General features: G+C 47.4%; 1 protein-coding gene across 1 annotated transcript in view; it reads left to right on the top strand.

The window, feature by feature from the left end:
• The first annotated feature begins 329 nt into the window (after positions 1-329).
• Positions 330-16834, top strand: part of LOC124020993 (AP-5 complex subunit zeta-1-like) — a 61300-nt gene continuing 44795 nt past the window's right edge. The window contains 3 exon segments of the mRNA XM_046336309.1: positions 330-590; positions 8420-8557; positions 12009-12192. Of these exon segments, the coding sequence (XP_046192265.1) occupies positions 550-590; positions 8420-8557; positions 12009-12192 (363 nt within the window). The 5' untranslated portion in view covers positions 330-549.

The raw sequence follows: 16834 nt of genomic DNA on the forward strand, positions 1-16834 counted from the left end.
AGCCCCGCCCCCAGCCCCGCCCCTTAAGGTCATTGTGTAATGTGATATTGTACCCCTTAGCCCCTTAAGGTCCCCCAGCCCCGCCCCTTAAGGTCATTGTGTAATGTGATATTGTACCCCATAGCCAAATATCCTTTGAACTTTTGTATTGAGTGTTAATAAAATAATAATAATAATACAAAATAATATATATATTTTTTGATCACGATTTTCTATAAGCTGATGTGAAGATGTCTGAGTGGCGCAGCGGTCTAAGCCACTGCATCTCAGTACAAGACGCATCACTACAGTCCCTGGATCAAATCCAGGCTGTATCACATCCGGCCATGATTGGGAGTCCCCATAGGGCATCGTCCGGTGTTGTCCGGGGTAGGCCGTCATTGTAAATAAGTATTTGTTCTGACTTGCCTGGTTAAAAAATAAAGCGTAATGAAATACGTCACGGTGTAAACGGGGCAGGCTCGTTGACAAACGGGGAACTAGTAGAGGATTCACGTGATTGTCAGTCGGACATATTTCCCCAGCGGACAACTTGTCTGGACTGCTACGATGTATTCAGCAGGAACAGAGAGTTTGATCAAACAAGCCAGGTAAGACCCGGCAGTTAGCGGTGTTCAGAACAGAGTCAAGCCGGGGAAAGGACACTGTTCTCCGCCTGCTTCTGTCCGTCGTACCCCGCTGCTGTCATATTGTTTGGTGTTAACTTGCTCTTGTCACTGCGCAACTAACAAACCGAGTTACATTTACATTACATTTAAGTCATTTAGCAGACGCTCTTATCCAGAGCGACTTACAAATTGTTGAGTTGCAAGGTACACTGAACAAAAATATAAACGCAACCATTTCAAAGATTTTAGTGAGTTACTAGAAGGAAATCAGTCAATTTAAGTAAAATATTTTAGGCCCTAATCAATAGATGTCACATGACTGAGAATACAGATACTTTAAAAAAAGGGGTAGGGGCGTGGTTAAGAAAACCCGTCAGTATCTATTGTGACCTCATGCAGCGCATCTCCTTCGTATGGAGTTGGTCAGGCTGTTGATTGTGGAATGTTGTCCCACTCTTCAATATTACATAAAACAAATAAAATAAAAATGGCTGTTTTTTTATTTTATTTATTTCACCTTTATTTAACCAGGTACGCTAGTTGAGAACAAGTTCTCATTTGCAACTGCGACCTGGCCAAGATAAAGCAAAGCAGTGAGACACAAACAACAACACAGAGTTAGTTACACATGGAGTAAACAAAATATACAGTCAATAATACAGTAGAACAAAAGAAAACAAAAAGTCTATATACAGTGAGTGCAAATTGAGGTAAGTTAAGGAAATAAATAGGCCATGGTGGCGAAGTAATTACAATATAGCAATTAAAACACTGAAATGGTAGATCGGCAGAAGATGAATGTGCAGGTAGAGATACTGGGGTGCAAAGGAGCAAAATAAATAAATACCAGTATGGGGATCAGGTAGTTGGATGGTCTGTTTACAGATGGGCTATGTACAGGTGTAGTGATCTGTAAACTGCTCTGACAGCTGGTGCTTAATGCTAGTGAGGGAGATGTGAGTCTTCAGCTTCAGACATTTTTGCAATTCGTTCCAGTCATGGGCAGCAGAGAACTGGAAGGAAAGATGACCAAAGGAAGAATTGGTTTTGGGGGTGACAGGTGAGGTATACCTGCTGGAGCGCGTGCTACGAGTGGGTGCTGCTATGGTGACCAGTGAGCTGAGATAAGGCGGGGCTTTACCTAGTAGAGACTTGTAGATGACCTGGAGCCAGTGGGTTTGGCGACGAGTATGAAGTGAGGGCCAACCAACGAGAGCGTACAGGTCACAATGGTGGGTAGTGTATGGGGCTTTGGTGACAAAACGGATGGCACTGTGATCGACTGCATCCAGTTTGTTGAGTAGAGTGTTGGAGGCTATTTTATAGATGACATCACTGAAGTCGAGGATCGGTAGGATGATCAGTTTTATGAGGGTATGTTTGGCAGCATGAGTGAAGGATGCTTTGTTGCGATATAGGAAGCTGATTCTAGATTTAATTTTGGATTGGTGATGTTTAATGTGAGTCTGGAAGGAGAGTTTACAGTCTAACCAGACACCCAGGTATTTGTAGTTGTCCATGTATTCAAAGTCAGAGCCGTCCAGAGTAGTGATGCTGGACGGGCGAGCATGTTTGGGCAGCGATCGCTTGAAAAGCATGCATTTAGTTTTACTTGTGTTTAAGAGCAGTTCGAGGCCACGGAAGGAGAGTTGTATGGCATTGAAGCTCGTCTGGAGGTTAGTTAACACAGTGTCCAAGGAGGGGCCAGAAGTATACAGAATGGCGTCGTCTGCGTAGAGGTGGAGCGCGGCTTGGGAGAGACTGCTGGGGAAATTGCCAGGGTCTTTTTTATTTCACTTAAAGAAGGCTGGGGGAGCCTATCTCCACCTTTCTGCATGCTGCACAGGAGGATGGATCATCATGGTGGGTTGATGTGGTATCGCCGAGGACCATCTTTCAGGACAGCCCGTTAACTGTCGTGTTGTAATTGACCATTACCCGAGAAATGCTGCATTTGCGGGTTGGAGCGAGCGGTCGCATCCGCATTTCGCTCCGCAGGTAGTATAACTTTTTCATTACATTTCATTACATTTCATTATAGTACAACGGTTTGATTTGTCTAATCTTAGCAATTTCTTCTTAGCTAGCTACATAGCCGTCTTTGTATCAAAGATAATTGCGTAATTATCATATTTCGTCGTCCTAACGTAGTCTTCACTGCTCTGCCCAGCAGCTAGCCAGCTATCAAACGTCCACCGATTAGCAGCACTGTAGAAACTATTACACTCAACTGAACGACTTGATTAGTGTAGTGTTAGCTAGCTACATAGCTGTCTTTGCTGTCTTCGTATCCAAGATAATTGTGTAGCTTAGAGTGTGTAGTCTTAGAGTGATTATCTTAATTACCGAGGTTAGCTAGCCAGCTATTTGTCGTCCTTAACGTAGGAGACACTGCTAGCTAGCCAACAGCTAGCCAACGTCTTCCGAATAGAACTTAACAACCCGGTCGCATTCCGCTTCGCTCCACAGGTAGTATCACATTTTCACTTCATTTCATTACAGTACAACGGTTTAATTTGTTTGATAGCTAGCTACATAGCTAGCTACATAGCCGTCTTTGTATCAAAGATAATTGTGTAGTCTAGAGCGACTTTCTAGGTTAGCTAGCCAGCTATTGTCGTTCTTTTAACGCAACGTAACGTAAACAACACTGCTAGCTAGCCAGCTAGCCCCGAATAGCAGCACTGTAGAAACTATTACACTCAACGGAACGACTTGTGTAGTGTCAACAACCCAGCTAGCCTACAAAGTCAACAACGCAGCCACTGCCAGCTAGCCTACTTCAGCAGTACTGTATCATTTTAATCATTTTAGTCAATAAGATTCTTGCTACGTAAGCTTAACTTTCTGAACATTCGAGACGTGTAGTCCACTTGTCATTCCAATCTCCATTGCATTAGCGTAGCCTCTTTTGTAGCCTGTCAACTATGTGTCTGTCTATCCCTGTTCTCTCCTCTCTGCACAGACCATACAAACGCTCCACACCGCGTGGCCGCGGCCACCCTAATCTGGTGGTCCCAGCGCGCACGACCCACGTGGAGTTCCAGGTCTCCGGTAGCCTCTGGAACTGCCGATCTGCGGCCAACAAGGCAGAGTTCATCTCAGCCTATGCCTCCCTCCAGTCCCTCGACTTCTTGGCACTGACGGAAACATGGATCACCACAGATAACACTGCCACTCCTACTGCTCTCTCTTCGTCCGCCCACGTGTTCTCGCACACCCCGAGAGCTTCTGGTCAGCGGGGTGGTGGCACCGGGATCCTCATCTCTCCCAAGTGGTCATTCTCTCTTTCTCCCCTTACCCATCTGTCTATCGCCTCCTTTGAATTCCATGCTGTCACAGTTACCAGCCCTTTCAAGCTTAACATCCTTATCATTTATCGCCCTCCAGGTTCCCTCGGAGAGTTCATCAATGAGCTTGATGCCTTGATAAGCTCCTTTCCTGAGGACGGCTCACCTCTCACAGTTCTGGGCGACTTTAACCTCCCCACGTCTACCTCTGACTCATTCCTCTCTGCCTCCTTCTTTCCACTCCTCTCCTCTTTTGACCTCACCCTCTCACCTTCCCCCCCTACTCACAAGGCAGGCAATACGCTCGACCTCATCTTTACTAGATGCTGTTCTTCCACTAACCTCATTGCAACTCCCCTCCAAGTCTCCGACCACTACCTTGTATCCTTTTCCCTCTCGTTCTCATCCAACACTTCCCACACTGCCCCTACTCGGATGGTATCGCGCCGTCCCAACCTTCGCTCTCTCTCCCCGCTACTCTCTCCTCTTCCATCCTATCATCTCTTCCCTCTGCTCAAACCTTCTCCAACCTATCTCCTGATTCTGCCTCCTCAACCCTCCTCTCCTCCCTTTCTGCATCCTTTGACTCTCTATGCCCCCTATCCTCCAGGCCGGCTCGGTCCTCCCCTCCCGCTCCGTGGCTCGACGACTCATTGCGAGCTCACAGAACAGGGCTCCGGGCAGCCGAGTGGAAATGGAGGAAAACTCGCCTCCCTGCGGACCTGGCATCCTTTCGCTCCCTCCTCTCTACATTTTCCTCTTCTGTCTCTGCTGCTAAAGCCACTTTCTACCACTCTAAATTCCAAGCTTCTGCCTCTAACCCTAGGAAGCTCTTTGCCACCTTCTCCTCCCTCCTGAATCCCCCTCCCCGCCCCCTCCTCCCTCTCTGCAGATGACTTCGTCAACCATTTTGAAAAGAAGGTCGACGACATCCGATCCTCGTTTGCTAAGTCAAACGACACCGCTGGTTCTGCTCACACTGCCCTACCCTGTGCTCTGACCTCTTTCTCCCCTCTCTCTCCAGATGAAATCTCGCGTCTTGTGACGGCCGGCTGCCCAACAACCTGCCCGCTTGACCCTATCCCCTCCTCTCTTCTCCAGACCATTTCCGGAGACCTTCTCCCTTACCTCACCTCGCTCATCAACTCATCCCTGACCGCTGGCTACGTCCCTTCCGTCTTCAAGAGAGCGAGAGTTGCACCCCTTCTGAAAACCTACACTCGATCCCTCCGATGTCAACAACTACAGACCAGTATCCCTGCTTTCTTTTCTCTCCAAAACTCTTGAACGTGCCGTCCTTGGCCAGCTCTCCCGCTATCTTTCTCAGAATGACCTTCTTGATCCAAATCAGTCAGGTTTCAAGACTAGTCATTCAACTGAGACTGCTCTTCTCTGTATCACGGAGGCGCTCCGCACCGCTAAAGCTAACTCTCTCTCCTCTGCTCTCATCCTTCTAGACCTATCGGCTGCCTTCGATACTGTGAACCATCAGATCCTCCTCTCCACCCTCTCCGAGTTGGGCATCTCCGGCGCGGCCCACGCTTGGATTGCGTCCTACCTGACAGGTCGCTCCTACCAGGTAGCGTGGCGAGAATCTGTCTCCTCACCACGCGCTCTCACCACTGGTGTCTCCCAGGGCTCTGTTCTAGGCCCTCTCCTATTCTCGCTATACACCAAGTCACTTGGCTCTGTCATAACCTCACATGGTCTCTCCTATCATTGCTATGCAGACGACACACAATTAATCTTCTCCTTTCCCCCTTCTGATGACCAGGTGGCGAATCGCATCTCTGCATGTCTGGCAGACATATCAGTGTGGATGACGGATCACCACCTCAAGCTGAACCTCGGCAAGACGGGGCTGCTCTTCCTCGCTGGGAAGGACTGCCCGTTCCATGATCTCGCCATCACGGTTGACAACTCCATTGTGTCCTCCTCCCAGAGCGCTAAGAACCTTGGCGTGATCCTGGACAACACCCTGTCGTTCTCAACTAACATCAAGGCGGTGACCCGTTCCTGTAGGTTCATGCTCTACAACATCCGCAGAGTATGACCCTGCCTCACACAGGAAGCGGCGCAGGTCCTAATCCAGGCACTTGTCATCTCCCGTCTGGATTACTGCAACTCGCTGTTGGCTGGGCTCCCTGCCTGTGCCATTAAACCCCTACAACTCATCCAGAACGCCGCAGCCCGTCTGGTGTTCAACCTTCCCAAGTTCTCTCACGTCACCCCGCTCCTCCGTTCTCTCCACTGGCTTCCAGTTGAAGCTCGCATCCGCTACAAGACCATGGTGCTTGCCTACGGAGCTGTGAGGGGAACGGCACCTCAGTACCTCCAGGCTCTGATCAGGCCCTACACCCAAGCAAGGGCACTGCGTTCATCCACCTCTGGCCTGCTCGCCTCCCTACCACTGAGGAAGTACAGTTCCCGCTCAGCCCAGTCTAAACTGTTCGCTGCTCTGGCCCCCCCATTGGTGGAACAAACTCCCTCACGACGCCAGGACAGCGGAGTCAATCACCACCTTCCGGAGACACCTGAAACCCCACCTCTTTAAGGAATAACTAGGATAGGATAAAGTAATCCTTCTCACCCCCCCCCTTTAAGATTTAGATGCACTATTGTAAAGTGACTGTTCCACTGGATGTCATAAGGTGAATGCACCAATTTGTAAGTCGCTCTGGATAAGAGCGTCTGCTAAATGACTTAAATGTAAATGTAAATGTAGGTGGACCAGAGAATCACCAGCAGCAAGAGCAACATCATTGATGTATACAGAAAAGAGAGTCGGCCCGAGAATTGAACCCTGTGGCACACCCATGGAGACTGTCAGAGGTCCAGACAACAGGCCCTCCGATTTGACACACTGAACTACACAAGGCCTCTCGCAGTCTGGCTCCCCCTAGTGGATATCCACTACACAAGGCCTCTCGCAGTCTGGCTCCCCCTAGTGGATATCCACTACACAAGGCCTCTCGCAGTCTGGCTCCCCCTAGTGGATATCCACTACACAAGGCCTCTCGCAGTCTGGCTCCCCCTAGTGGATATCCACTACACAAGGCCTCTCGCAGTCTGGCTGCCCCTAGTAGATATCCACGACACTGACTTCCTCTCTGGGTGGGACGCAACAAAAAGATTCCCCTGCCCTCAAAACAACGACTCCACCCATGTGCAGTTACGCACGTAGATAACCAGAGAGTAGCTTGTAGTCGCCTTTACACAGCTAACTTGCCAAATTATTCTGAAAATATATTTTTTTAAGATAAGCTTGAAACGGGGGCTGAGTCACTGGCTTGCTGGGGCTCTCTCGTGCCGTCCCTGGGGGGGTGCGTCACCTGGGTGGGTTGATTCACTGTTGTGGTCGGCCTGTCTGGGTTCCCCCCCCCTTCCCCTTGGGTTGTACCGTGTCGGAGATCTTTGTGGGCTATACTCGGCCTTGTCTCAGGATGGTAAGTTGGTGGTTGAAGATTTCCCTCTAGTGGTGTGGGGGCTGTGCTTTGGCAAAGTGGGTGGGGTTATATCCTTCCTGTTTGGCCCTGTCCGGGGGTGTCCTCGGATGGGGCCACAGTGTCTCCTGACCCCTCCTGTCTCAGCCTCCAGTATTTATGCTGCAGTAGTTTATGTGTCGGGGGGCTAGGGTCAGTTTGTTTATCTGGAGTACTTCTCCTGTCCTATTCGGTGTCCTGTGTGAATCTAAGTGTGCGTTCTCTAATTCTCTCCTTCTCTCTTTCTTTCTCTCTCTCGGAGGACCTGAGCCCTAGGACCATGCCCCAGGACTACCTGACATGATGACTCCTTGCTGTCCCCAGTCCACCTGGCCATGCTGCTGCTCCAGTTTCAACTGGCCTGGGCCCTAGGACCATGCCCCAGGACTACCTGACATGATGACTCCTTGCTGTCCCCAGTCCACCTGGCCATGCTGCTGCTCCAGTTTCAACTGGCCTGGGCCCTAGGACCATGTCCCAGGACTACCTGACATGATGGCTCCTTGCTGTCCCCAGTCCACCTGACTGTGCTGCTGCTCCAGTTTCAACTGTTCTGCCTTATTATTATTTGACCATGCTGGTCATTTATGAACATTTGAACATCTTGGTCATGTTCTGTTATAATCTCTACCCGGCACAGCCAGAAGAGGACTGGCCACCCCACATAGCCCGGTTCCTCTCTAGGTTTCTTCCTAGGTTTTGGCCTTTCTAGGGAGTTTTTCCTAGCCACCGTGCTTTTACACCTGCATTGTTTGCTGTTTGGGGTTTTAGGCTGGGTTTCTGTACAGCACTTTGAGATATCAGCTGATGTACGAAGGGCTATATAAATAAATTTGATTTGATTTGAAATGGGCCTGGTCTAATTGATTCAATAACCAACAAGTTTAGGTTTCATAATAAATGAGAAAATCAACAGTTATTTCTGATAATCAAAGTTAGCTGGCGAACTCATTGACCCTGCCTTGTAGTACACCTCTCTGGAGTCGTTCACCACTGACCCGTAGCTGCATGAAGGTGACGGCTGTGATGTTGTTTCCAGGGAGATCGGGGAGGAGGAGCTACAGAAGTTCTACTGCAGGATCACCAAGCAGCTGATGGGTAAAGAACACGGCCATGATGTCATCGACTCACTCCAGAGACTACACCTGATCATGGCCTCCACCAAGTACACTAGGAGGTACCCTACACCCTAAACCCTACACCCTAACTGACTACACCTGATCATGGCCTCCACCAAGTACACTAGGAGGTACCCTACACCCTAAACCCTAACTGACTACACCTGATCATGGCCTCAACCAAGTACACTAGGAGGTACCCTACACCCTAAACCCTAACTGACTACACCTGATCATGGCCTCAACCAAGTACACTAGGAGGTACCCTACACCCTAAACCCTAACTGACTACACCTGATCATGGCCTCAACCAAGTACACTAGGAGGTACCCTACACCCTAAACCCTAACTGACTACACCTGATCATGGCCTCAACCAAGTACACTAGGAGGTACCCTACACCCTAAACCCTAACACCCTAACTGACTACACCTGATCATGGCCTCAACCAAGTACACTAGGAGGTACCCTACACCCTAAACCCTAACTGACTACACCTGATCATGGCCTCAACCAAGTACACTAGGAGGTACCCTACACCCTACACCCTAAACCCTAACTGACTACACCTGATCATGGCCTCAACCAAGTACACTAGGAGGTACCCTACACCCTAAACCCTACACCCTAACTGACTACACCTGATCATGGCCTCAACCAAGTACACTAGGAGGTACCCTACACCCTAAACCCTAACTGACTACACCTGATCATGGCCTCAACCAAGTACACTAGGTACCCTACACCCTACACCCTAACTGGAGGCCTCAACCAAGTACACTAGGAGGTACCCTAAACCCTACACCCTAACTGACTACACCTGATCATGGCCTCAACCCCTAGGAACCCTACACCCTAAACCCTAACTGACTACACCTGATCATGGCCTCAACCAAGTACACTAGGAGTACCCTACAGATACCCTACACCCTAAACCCTAACTGACTACACCTGATCATGGCCTCAACCAAGTACACTAGGAGGAGGTACACTAGGAGGTACCCTACACCCTAAACCCTAAACCCTAACTGACTACACCTGATCATGGCCTCAACCAAGTACACTAGGAGGTACCCTACACCCTACACCCTAACTGACTACACCTGATCATGGCCTCAACAAGTACCTAGGAACCCTACACCCTAACTGACTACACCTGATCATGGCCTCAACCAAGTACACTAGGAGGTACCCTACACCCTAAACCCTAACTGTACACCTGATCACACCAAGTACACTAGGAGGTACCCTACACCCTAAACCCTAACTGACTACACCTGATCATGGCCTCAACCAAGTACACTAGGAGGTACCCTACACCCTAAACCCTACACCCTAACTGACTACACCTGATCATGGCCTCAGCCAAGTACACTAGGAGGTACCCTACACCCTAAACCCTAACACCCTAACTGACTACACCTGATCATGGCCTCAACCAAGTACACTAGGAGGTACCCTACACCCTAAACCCTACACCCTAACTGACTACACCTGATCATGGCCTCAACCAAGTACACTAGGAGGTACCCTAAACCCTACACCCTAACTGACTACACCTGATCATGGCCTCCACCAAGTACACTAGGAGGTACCCTACACCCTAAACCCTAACTGACTACACCTGATCATGGCCTCCACCAAGTACACTAGGAGGTACCCTACACCCTACACCCTAACTGACTACACCTGATCATGGCCTCCACCAAGTACACTAGGAGGTACCCTACACCCTAAACCCTAACTGACTACACCTGATCATGGCCTCAACCAAGTACACTAGGAGGTACCCTACACCCTACACCCTAAACCCTAACTGACTACACCTGATCATGGCCTCAACCAAGTACACTAGGAGGTACCCTACACCCTACACCCTAACTGACTACACCTGATCATGGCCTCAACCAAGTACACTAGGAGGTACCCTACACCCTAAAGCCTAACTGACTACACCTGATCATGGCCTCAACCAAGTACACTAGGAGGTACCCTAAACCCTAACTGACTACACCTGATCATGGCCTCAACCAAGTACACTAGGAGGTACCCTACACCCTAAACCCTATACCCTAACTGACTACACCTGATCATGGCCTCAACCAAGTACACTAGGAGGTACCCTACACCCTAAACCCTAACACCCTAACTGACTACACCTGATCCTGGCCTCAACCAAGTACACTAGAAGGTACCCTAAACCCTACACCCTAACTGACTACACCTGATCATGGCCTCAACCAAGTACACTAGGAGGTACCCTACACCCTAAACCCTACACCCTAACTGACTACACCTGATCATGGCCTCAACCAAGTACACTAGGAGGTACCCTACACCCTACACCCTAAACCCTAACTGACTACACCTGATCATGGCCTCAACCAAGTACACTAGGAGGTACCCTACACCCTAAACCCTAACTGACTACACCTGATCATGGCCTCCACCAAGTACACTAGGAGGTACCCTACACCCTAAACCCTAACACCCTAACTGACTACACCTGATCATGGCCTCAACCAAGTACACTAGGAGGTACCCTACACCCTACACCCTAAACCCTAACTGACTACACCTGATCATGGCCTCAACCAAGTACACTAGGAGGTACCCTACACCCTAAACCCTAACTGACTACACCTGATCATGGCCTCCACCAAGTACACTAGGAGGTACCCTACACCCTAAACCCTAACTGACTACACCTGATCATGGCCTCCACCAAGTACACTAGGAGGTACCCTACACCCTAAACCCTAACTGACTACACCTGATCATGGCCTCAACCAAGTACACTAGGAGGTACCCTACACCCTACACCCTAAACCCTAACTGACTACACCTGATCATGGCCTCAACCAAGTACACTAGGAGGTACCCTACACCCTACACCCTAAACCCTAACTGACTACACCTGATCATGGCCTCAACCAAGTACACTAGGAGGTACCCTACACCCTAAACCCTAACTGACTACACCTGATCATGGCCTCAACCAAGTACACTAGGAGGTACCCTACACCCTAAACCCTAACACCCTAACTGACTACACCTGATCATGGCCTCCAACAAGTACACTAGGAGGTACCCTATACCCTAAACCCTAACTGACTACACCTGATCATGGCCTCCACCAAGTACACTAGGAGGTACCCTACACCCTAAACCCTAACTGACTACACCTGATCATGGCCTCCACCAAGTACACTAGGAGGTACCCTACACCCTAAACCCTAACTGACTACACCTGATCATGGCCTCAACCAAGTACACTAGGAGGTACCCTAAACCCTAACACCTAGTACAGTAAGACTGTTTCTCTCTGGTCCTGGAGAGGGTTGCAGGTGTTGGGCTGTCATATCTGTAAAGAATGGAAGACCATAGTTGAATTTTCATGTGTTTTATAGCTGGGCTGAAACAAAAACCTGCACGCTTGCCTTCCCCATGGTATTGGGTGGTCGCAGTAGCGTGTTGTCATGGTAACCGGTGTATATGTGTTGTCCACAGGCTGCCAGTGGAGCTGCATGACCGTCTGCTGTCGCTTTGTGTGTCTTCCTCTGTGGAGCAGCTGACTGTGTTGACCTCGGCAGTACTCAGAGAAACACTGCCCCCCTCTGGTCCGGAGCAGATCTACACCCTACATGACCACAGCCCTTTACCCAGTCATACTGCTGCTTTAATGCTGTCACAGGTACACATCCATACTGAATAGTGGCAAGTCCCCCAAAATGTTGTTACCCGAGGTTTATCAAACCCCAACCAGGTACACATCCATACTGAATAGGTTTATCAAACCCCAACCAGGTACACATCCATACTGAATAGGTTTATCAAACCCCAACCAGGTACACATCCATACTGAGTAGGTTTATCAAACCCCAACCAGGTACACATCCATACTGAATAGGTTTATCAAACCCCAACCAGGTACACATCCATACTGAGTAGGTTTATCAAACCCCAACCAGGTACACATCCATACTGAATAGGTTTATCAAACCCCAACCAGGTACACATCCATACTGAATAGGTTTATCAAACCCCAACCAGGTACACATCCATACTGAATAGGTTTATCAAACCCCAACCAGGTACACATCCATACTGAGTAGGTTTATCAAACAAACCCCAACCAGGTACACATCCATACTGAATAGGTTTATCAAACAAACCCCAACCAGGTACACATCCATACTGAGTAGGTTTATCAAACCCCAACCAGGTACACATCCATACTGAATAGGTTTATCAAACCCCAACCAGGTACACATCCATACTGAATAGGTTTATCAAACCCCAACCAGGTACACATCCATACTGAATAGGTTTATCAAACCCCAACCAGGTACACATCCATACTGAGTAGGTTTATCAAACCCCAACCAGGTACACATCCATACTGAATAGGTTTATCAAACCCCAACCAGGTACACATCCATACTGAATAGGCTTATCAAACCCCAACCAGGTACACATCCATACTGAATAGGTTTATCAAACCCCAACCAGGTACACATCCATACTGAATAGGTTTATCAAACCCCAACCAGGTACACATCCATACTGAATAGGTTTATCAAACCCCAACCAGGTACACATCCATACTGAATAGGTTTATCAAACCCCAACCAGGTACACATCCATACTGAATAGGTTTATCAAACCCCAACCAGGTACACATCCATACTGAATAGGTTTATCAAACCCCAACCAGGTACACATCCATACTGAATAGGTTTATCAAACCCCAACCAGGTACACATCCATACTGAATAGGTTTATCAAACCCCAACCAGGTACACATCCATACTGAATAGGTTTATCAAACCCCAACCAGGTACACATCCATACTGAATAGGTTTATCAAACCCCAACCAGGTACACATCCATACTGAATAGGTTTATCAAACCCCAACCAGGTACACATCCATACTGAATAGGTTTATCAAACCCCAACCAGGTACACATCCATACTGAATAGGTTTATCAAACCCCAACCAGGTACACATCCATACTGAATAGGTTTATCAAACCCCAACCAGGTACACATCCATACTGAATAGGTTTATCAAACCCCAACCAGGTACACATCCATACTGAATAGGTTTATCAAACCCCAACCAGGTACACATCCATACTGAGTAGGTTTATCAAACCCCAACCAGGTACACATCCATACTGAGTAGGTTTATCAAACCCCAACCAGGTACACATCCATACTGAGTAGGTTTATCAAACCCCAACCAGGTACACATCCATACTGAATAGGTTTATCAAACCCCAACCAGGTACACATCCATACTGAATAGGTTTATCAAACCCCAACCAGGTACACATCCATACTGAATAGGTTTATCAAACCCCAACCAGGTACACATCCATACTGAATAGGTTTATCAAACCCCAACCAGGTACACATCCATACTGAGTAGGTTTATCAAACCCCAACCAGGTACACATCCATACTGAGTAGGTTTATCAAACCCCAACCAGGTACACATCCATACTGAATAGGTTTATCAAACCCCAACCAGGTACACATCCATACTGAGTAGGTTTATCAAACCCCAACCAGGTACACATCCATACTGAATAGGTTTATCAAACCCCAACCAGGTACACATCCATACTGAATAGGTTTATCAAACCCCAACCAGGTACACATCCATACTGAATAGGTTTATCAAACCCCAACCAGGTACACATCCATACTGAATAGGTTTATCAAACCCCAACCAGGTACACATCCATACTGAATAGGTTTATCAAACCCCAACCAGGTACACATCCATACTGAGTAGGTTTATCAAACCCCAACCAGGTACACATCCATACTGAATAGGTTTATCAAACCCCAACCAGGTACACATCCATACTGAGTAGGTTTATCAAACCCCAACCAGGTACACATCCATACTGAATAGGTTTATCAAACCCCAACCAGGTACACATCCATACTGAATAGGTTTATCAAACCCCAACCAGGTACACATCCATACTGAATAGGTTTATCAAACCCCAACCAGGTACACATCCATACTGAATAGGTTTATCAAACCCCAACCATGTTTAATGTCTAACATTATTATTAACATCTCCCATATATGAAATGGATGTGTCAAAATATTTGACTGTAATGGTGGTTAAATGGATAAATATTGTGACACACCCCCTTAACTCATTATTTTGGGTCGGTCAACACACAACAGGTGATACTGTATGTCTTTTCTCCAGGCAGGACCAATCAGGAATGACTGAGACAACATTTGACTCATAAAGTTGTGTATTGAACAGCTACCATAAAGTGATGTTTACATTCATCATAAATATTCATATTTGATATTTTAGCATATTGTATCTGTGTGTTTACAGGTCCAAAATGTGTTACGATATTCTAATGCTGTTTGTTTGTGTATGTAGGGCAGACGACTGACTGCTTGTATTCCTAATGCTGTTTGTTTGTGTATGTAGGGCAGACGACTGACTGCTTGTATTCCTAATGCTGTTTGTTTGTGTATGTAGGGCAGACGACTGACTGCTTGTATTCCTAATGCTGTTTGTTTGTGTATGTAGGGCAGACGACTGACTGCTTGTATTCCTAATGCTGTTTGTTTGTGTATGTAGGGCAGACGACTGACTGCTTGTATTCCTAATGCTGTTTGTTTGTGTATGTAGGGCAGACGACTGACTGCTTGTATTCCTAATGCTGTTTGTTTGTGTATGTAGGGCAGACGACTGACTGCTTGTATTCCTAATGCTGTTTGTTTGTGTATGTAGGGCAGACGACTGACTGCTTGTATTCCTAATGCTGTTTGTTTGTGTATGTAGGGCAGACGACTGACTGCTTGTATTCCTAATGCTGTTTGTTTGTGTATGTAGGGCAGACGACTGACTGCTTGTATTCCTAATGCTGTTTGTTTGTGTATGTAGGGCAGACGACTGACTGCTTGTATTCCTAATGCTGTTTGTTTGTGTATGTAGGGCAGACGACTGACTGCTTGTATTCCTAATGCTGTTTGTTTGTGTATGTAGGGCAGACGACTGACTGCTTGTATTCCTAATGCTGTTTGTTTGTGTATGTAGGGCAGACTGACTGCTTGTATTCCTAATGCTGTTTGTTTTGTATTCCTAATGCTGTTTGTTTGTGTATGTAGGGCAGACGACTGACTGCTTGTATTCCTAATGCTGTTTGTTTGTGTATGTAGGGCAGACGACTGACTGCTTGTATTCCTAATGCTGTTTGTTTGTGTATGTAGGGCAGACGACTGACTGCTTGTATTCCTAATGCTGTTTGTTTGTGTATGTAGGGCAGACGACTGACTGCTTGTATTCCTAATGCTGTTTGTTTGTGTATGTAGGGCAGACTCGACTGACTGCTTGTATTCCTAATGCTGTTTGTTTGTGTATGTAGGGCAGACGACTGACTGCTTGTATTCCTAATGCTGTTTGTTTGTGTATGTAGGGCAGACGACTGACTGCTTGTATTCCTAATGCTGTTTGTTTGTGTATGTAGGGGACTGACTGACTGACTGACTGCTGTTTGTTTTGTATTCCTAATGCTGTTTGTTTGTTTGTGTATGTAGGGCAGACGACTGACTGCTTGTATTCCTAATGCTGTTTGTTTGTGTATGTAGGGCAGACGACTGACTGCTTGTATTCCTAATGCTGTTTGTTTGTGTATGTAGGGCAGACGACTGACTGCTTGTATTCCTAATGCTGTTTGTTTGTGTATGTAGGGCAGACGACTGACTGCTTGTATTCCTAATGCTGTTTGTTTGTGTATGTAGGGCAGACGACTGACTGCTTGTATTCCTAATGCTGTTTGTTTGTGTATGTAGGGCAGACGACTGACTGCTTGTATTCCTAATGCTGTTTGTTTGTGTATGTAGGGCAGACGACTGACTGCTTGTATTCCTAATGCTGTTTGTTTGTGTATGTAGGGCAGACGACTGACTGCTTTCCTAATGCTATTCCTAATGCTGTTTGTTTGTGTATGTAGGGCAGACGACTGACTGCTTGTATTCCTAATGCTGTTTGTTTGTGTATGTAGGGCAGACGACTGACTGCTTGTATTCCTAATGCTGTTTGTTTGTGTATGTAGGGCAGACGACTGACTGCTTGTATTCCTAATGCTGTTTGTTTGTGTATGTAGGGCAGACGACTGACTGCTTGTATTCCTAATGCTGTTTGTTTGTGTATGTAGGGCAGACGACTGACTGCTTGTATTCCTAATGCTGTTTGTTTGTGTATGTAGGGCAGACGACTGACTGCTTGTATTCCTAATGCTGTTTGTTTGTGTATGTAGGGCAGACGACTGACTGCTTGTATTCCTA

This window comes from Oncorhynchus gorbuscha, unplaced genomic scaffold, assembly GCF_021184085.1.
Source record: "Oncorhynchus gorbuscha isolate QuinsamMale2020 ecotype Even-year unplaced genomic scaffold, OgorEven_v1.0 Un_scaffold_1014, whole genome shotgun sequence".
NCBI classification, from domain to species: Eukaryota; Metazoa; Chordata; class Actinopteri; order Salmoniformes; family Salmonidae; genus Oncorhynchus; species Oncorhynchus gorbuscha.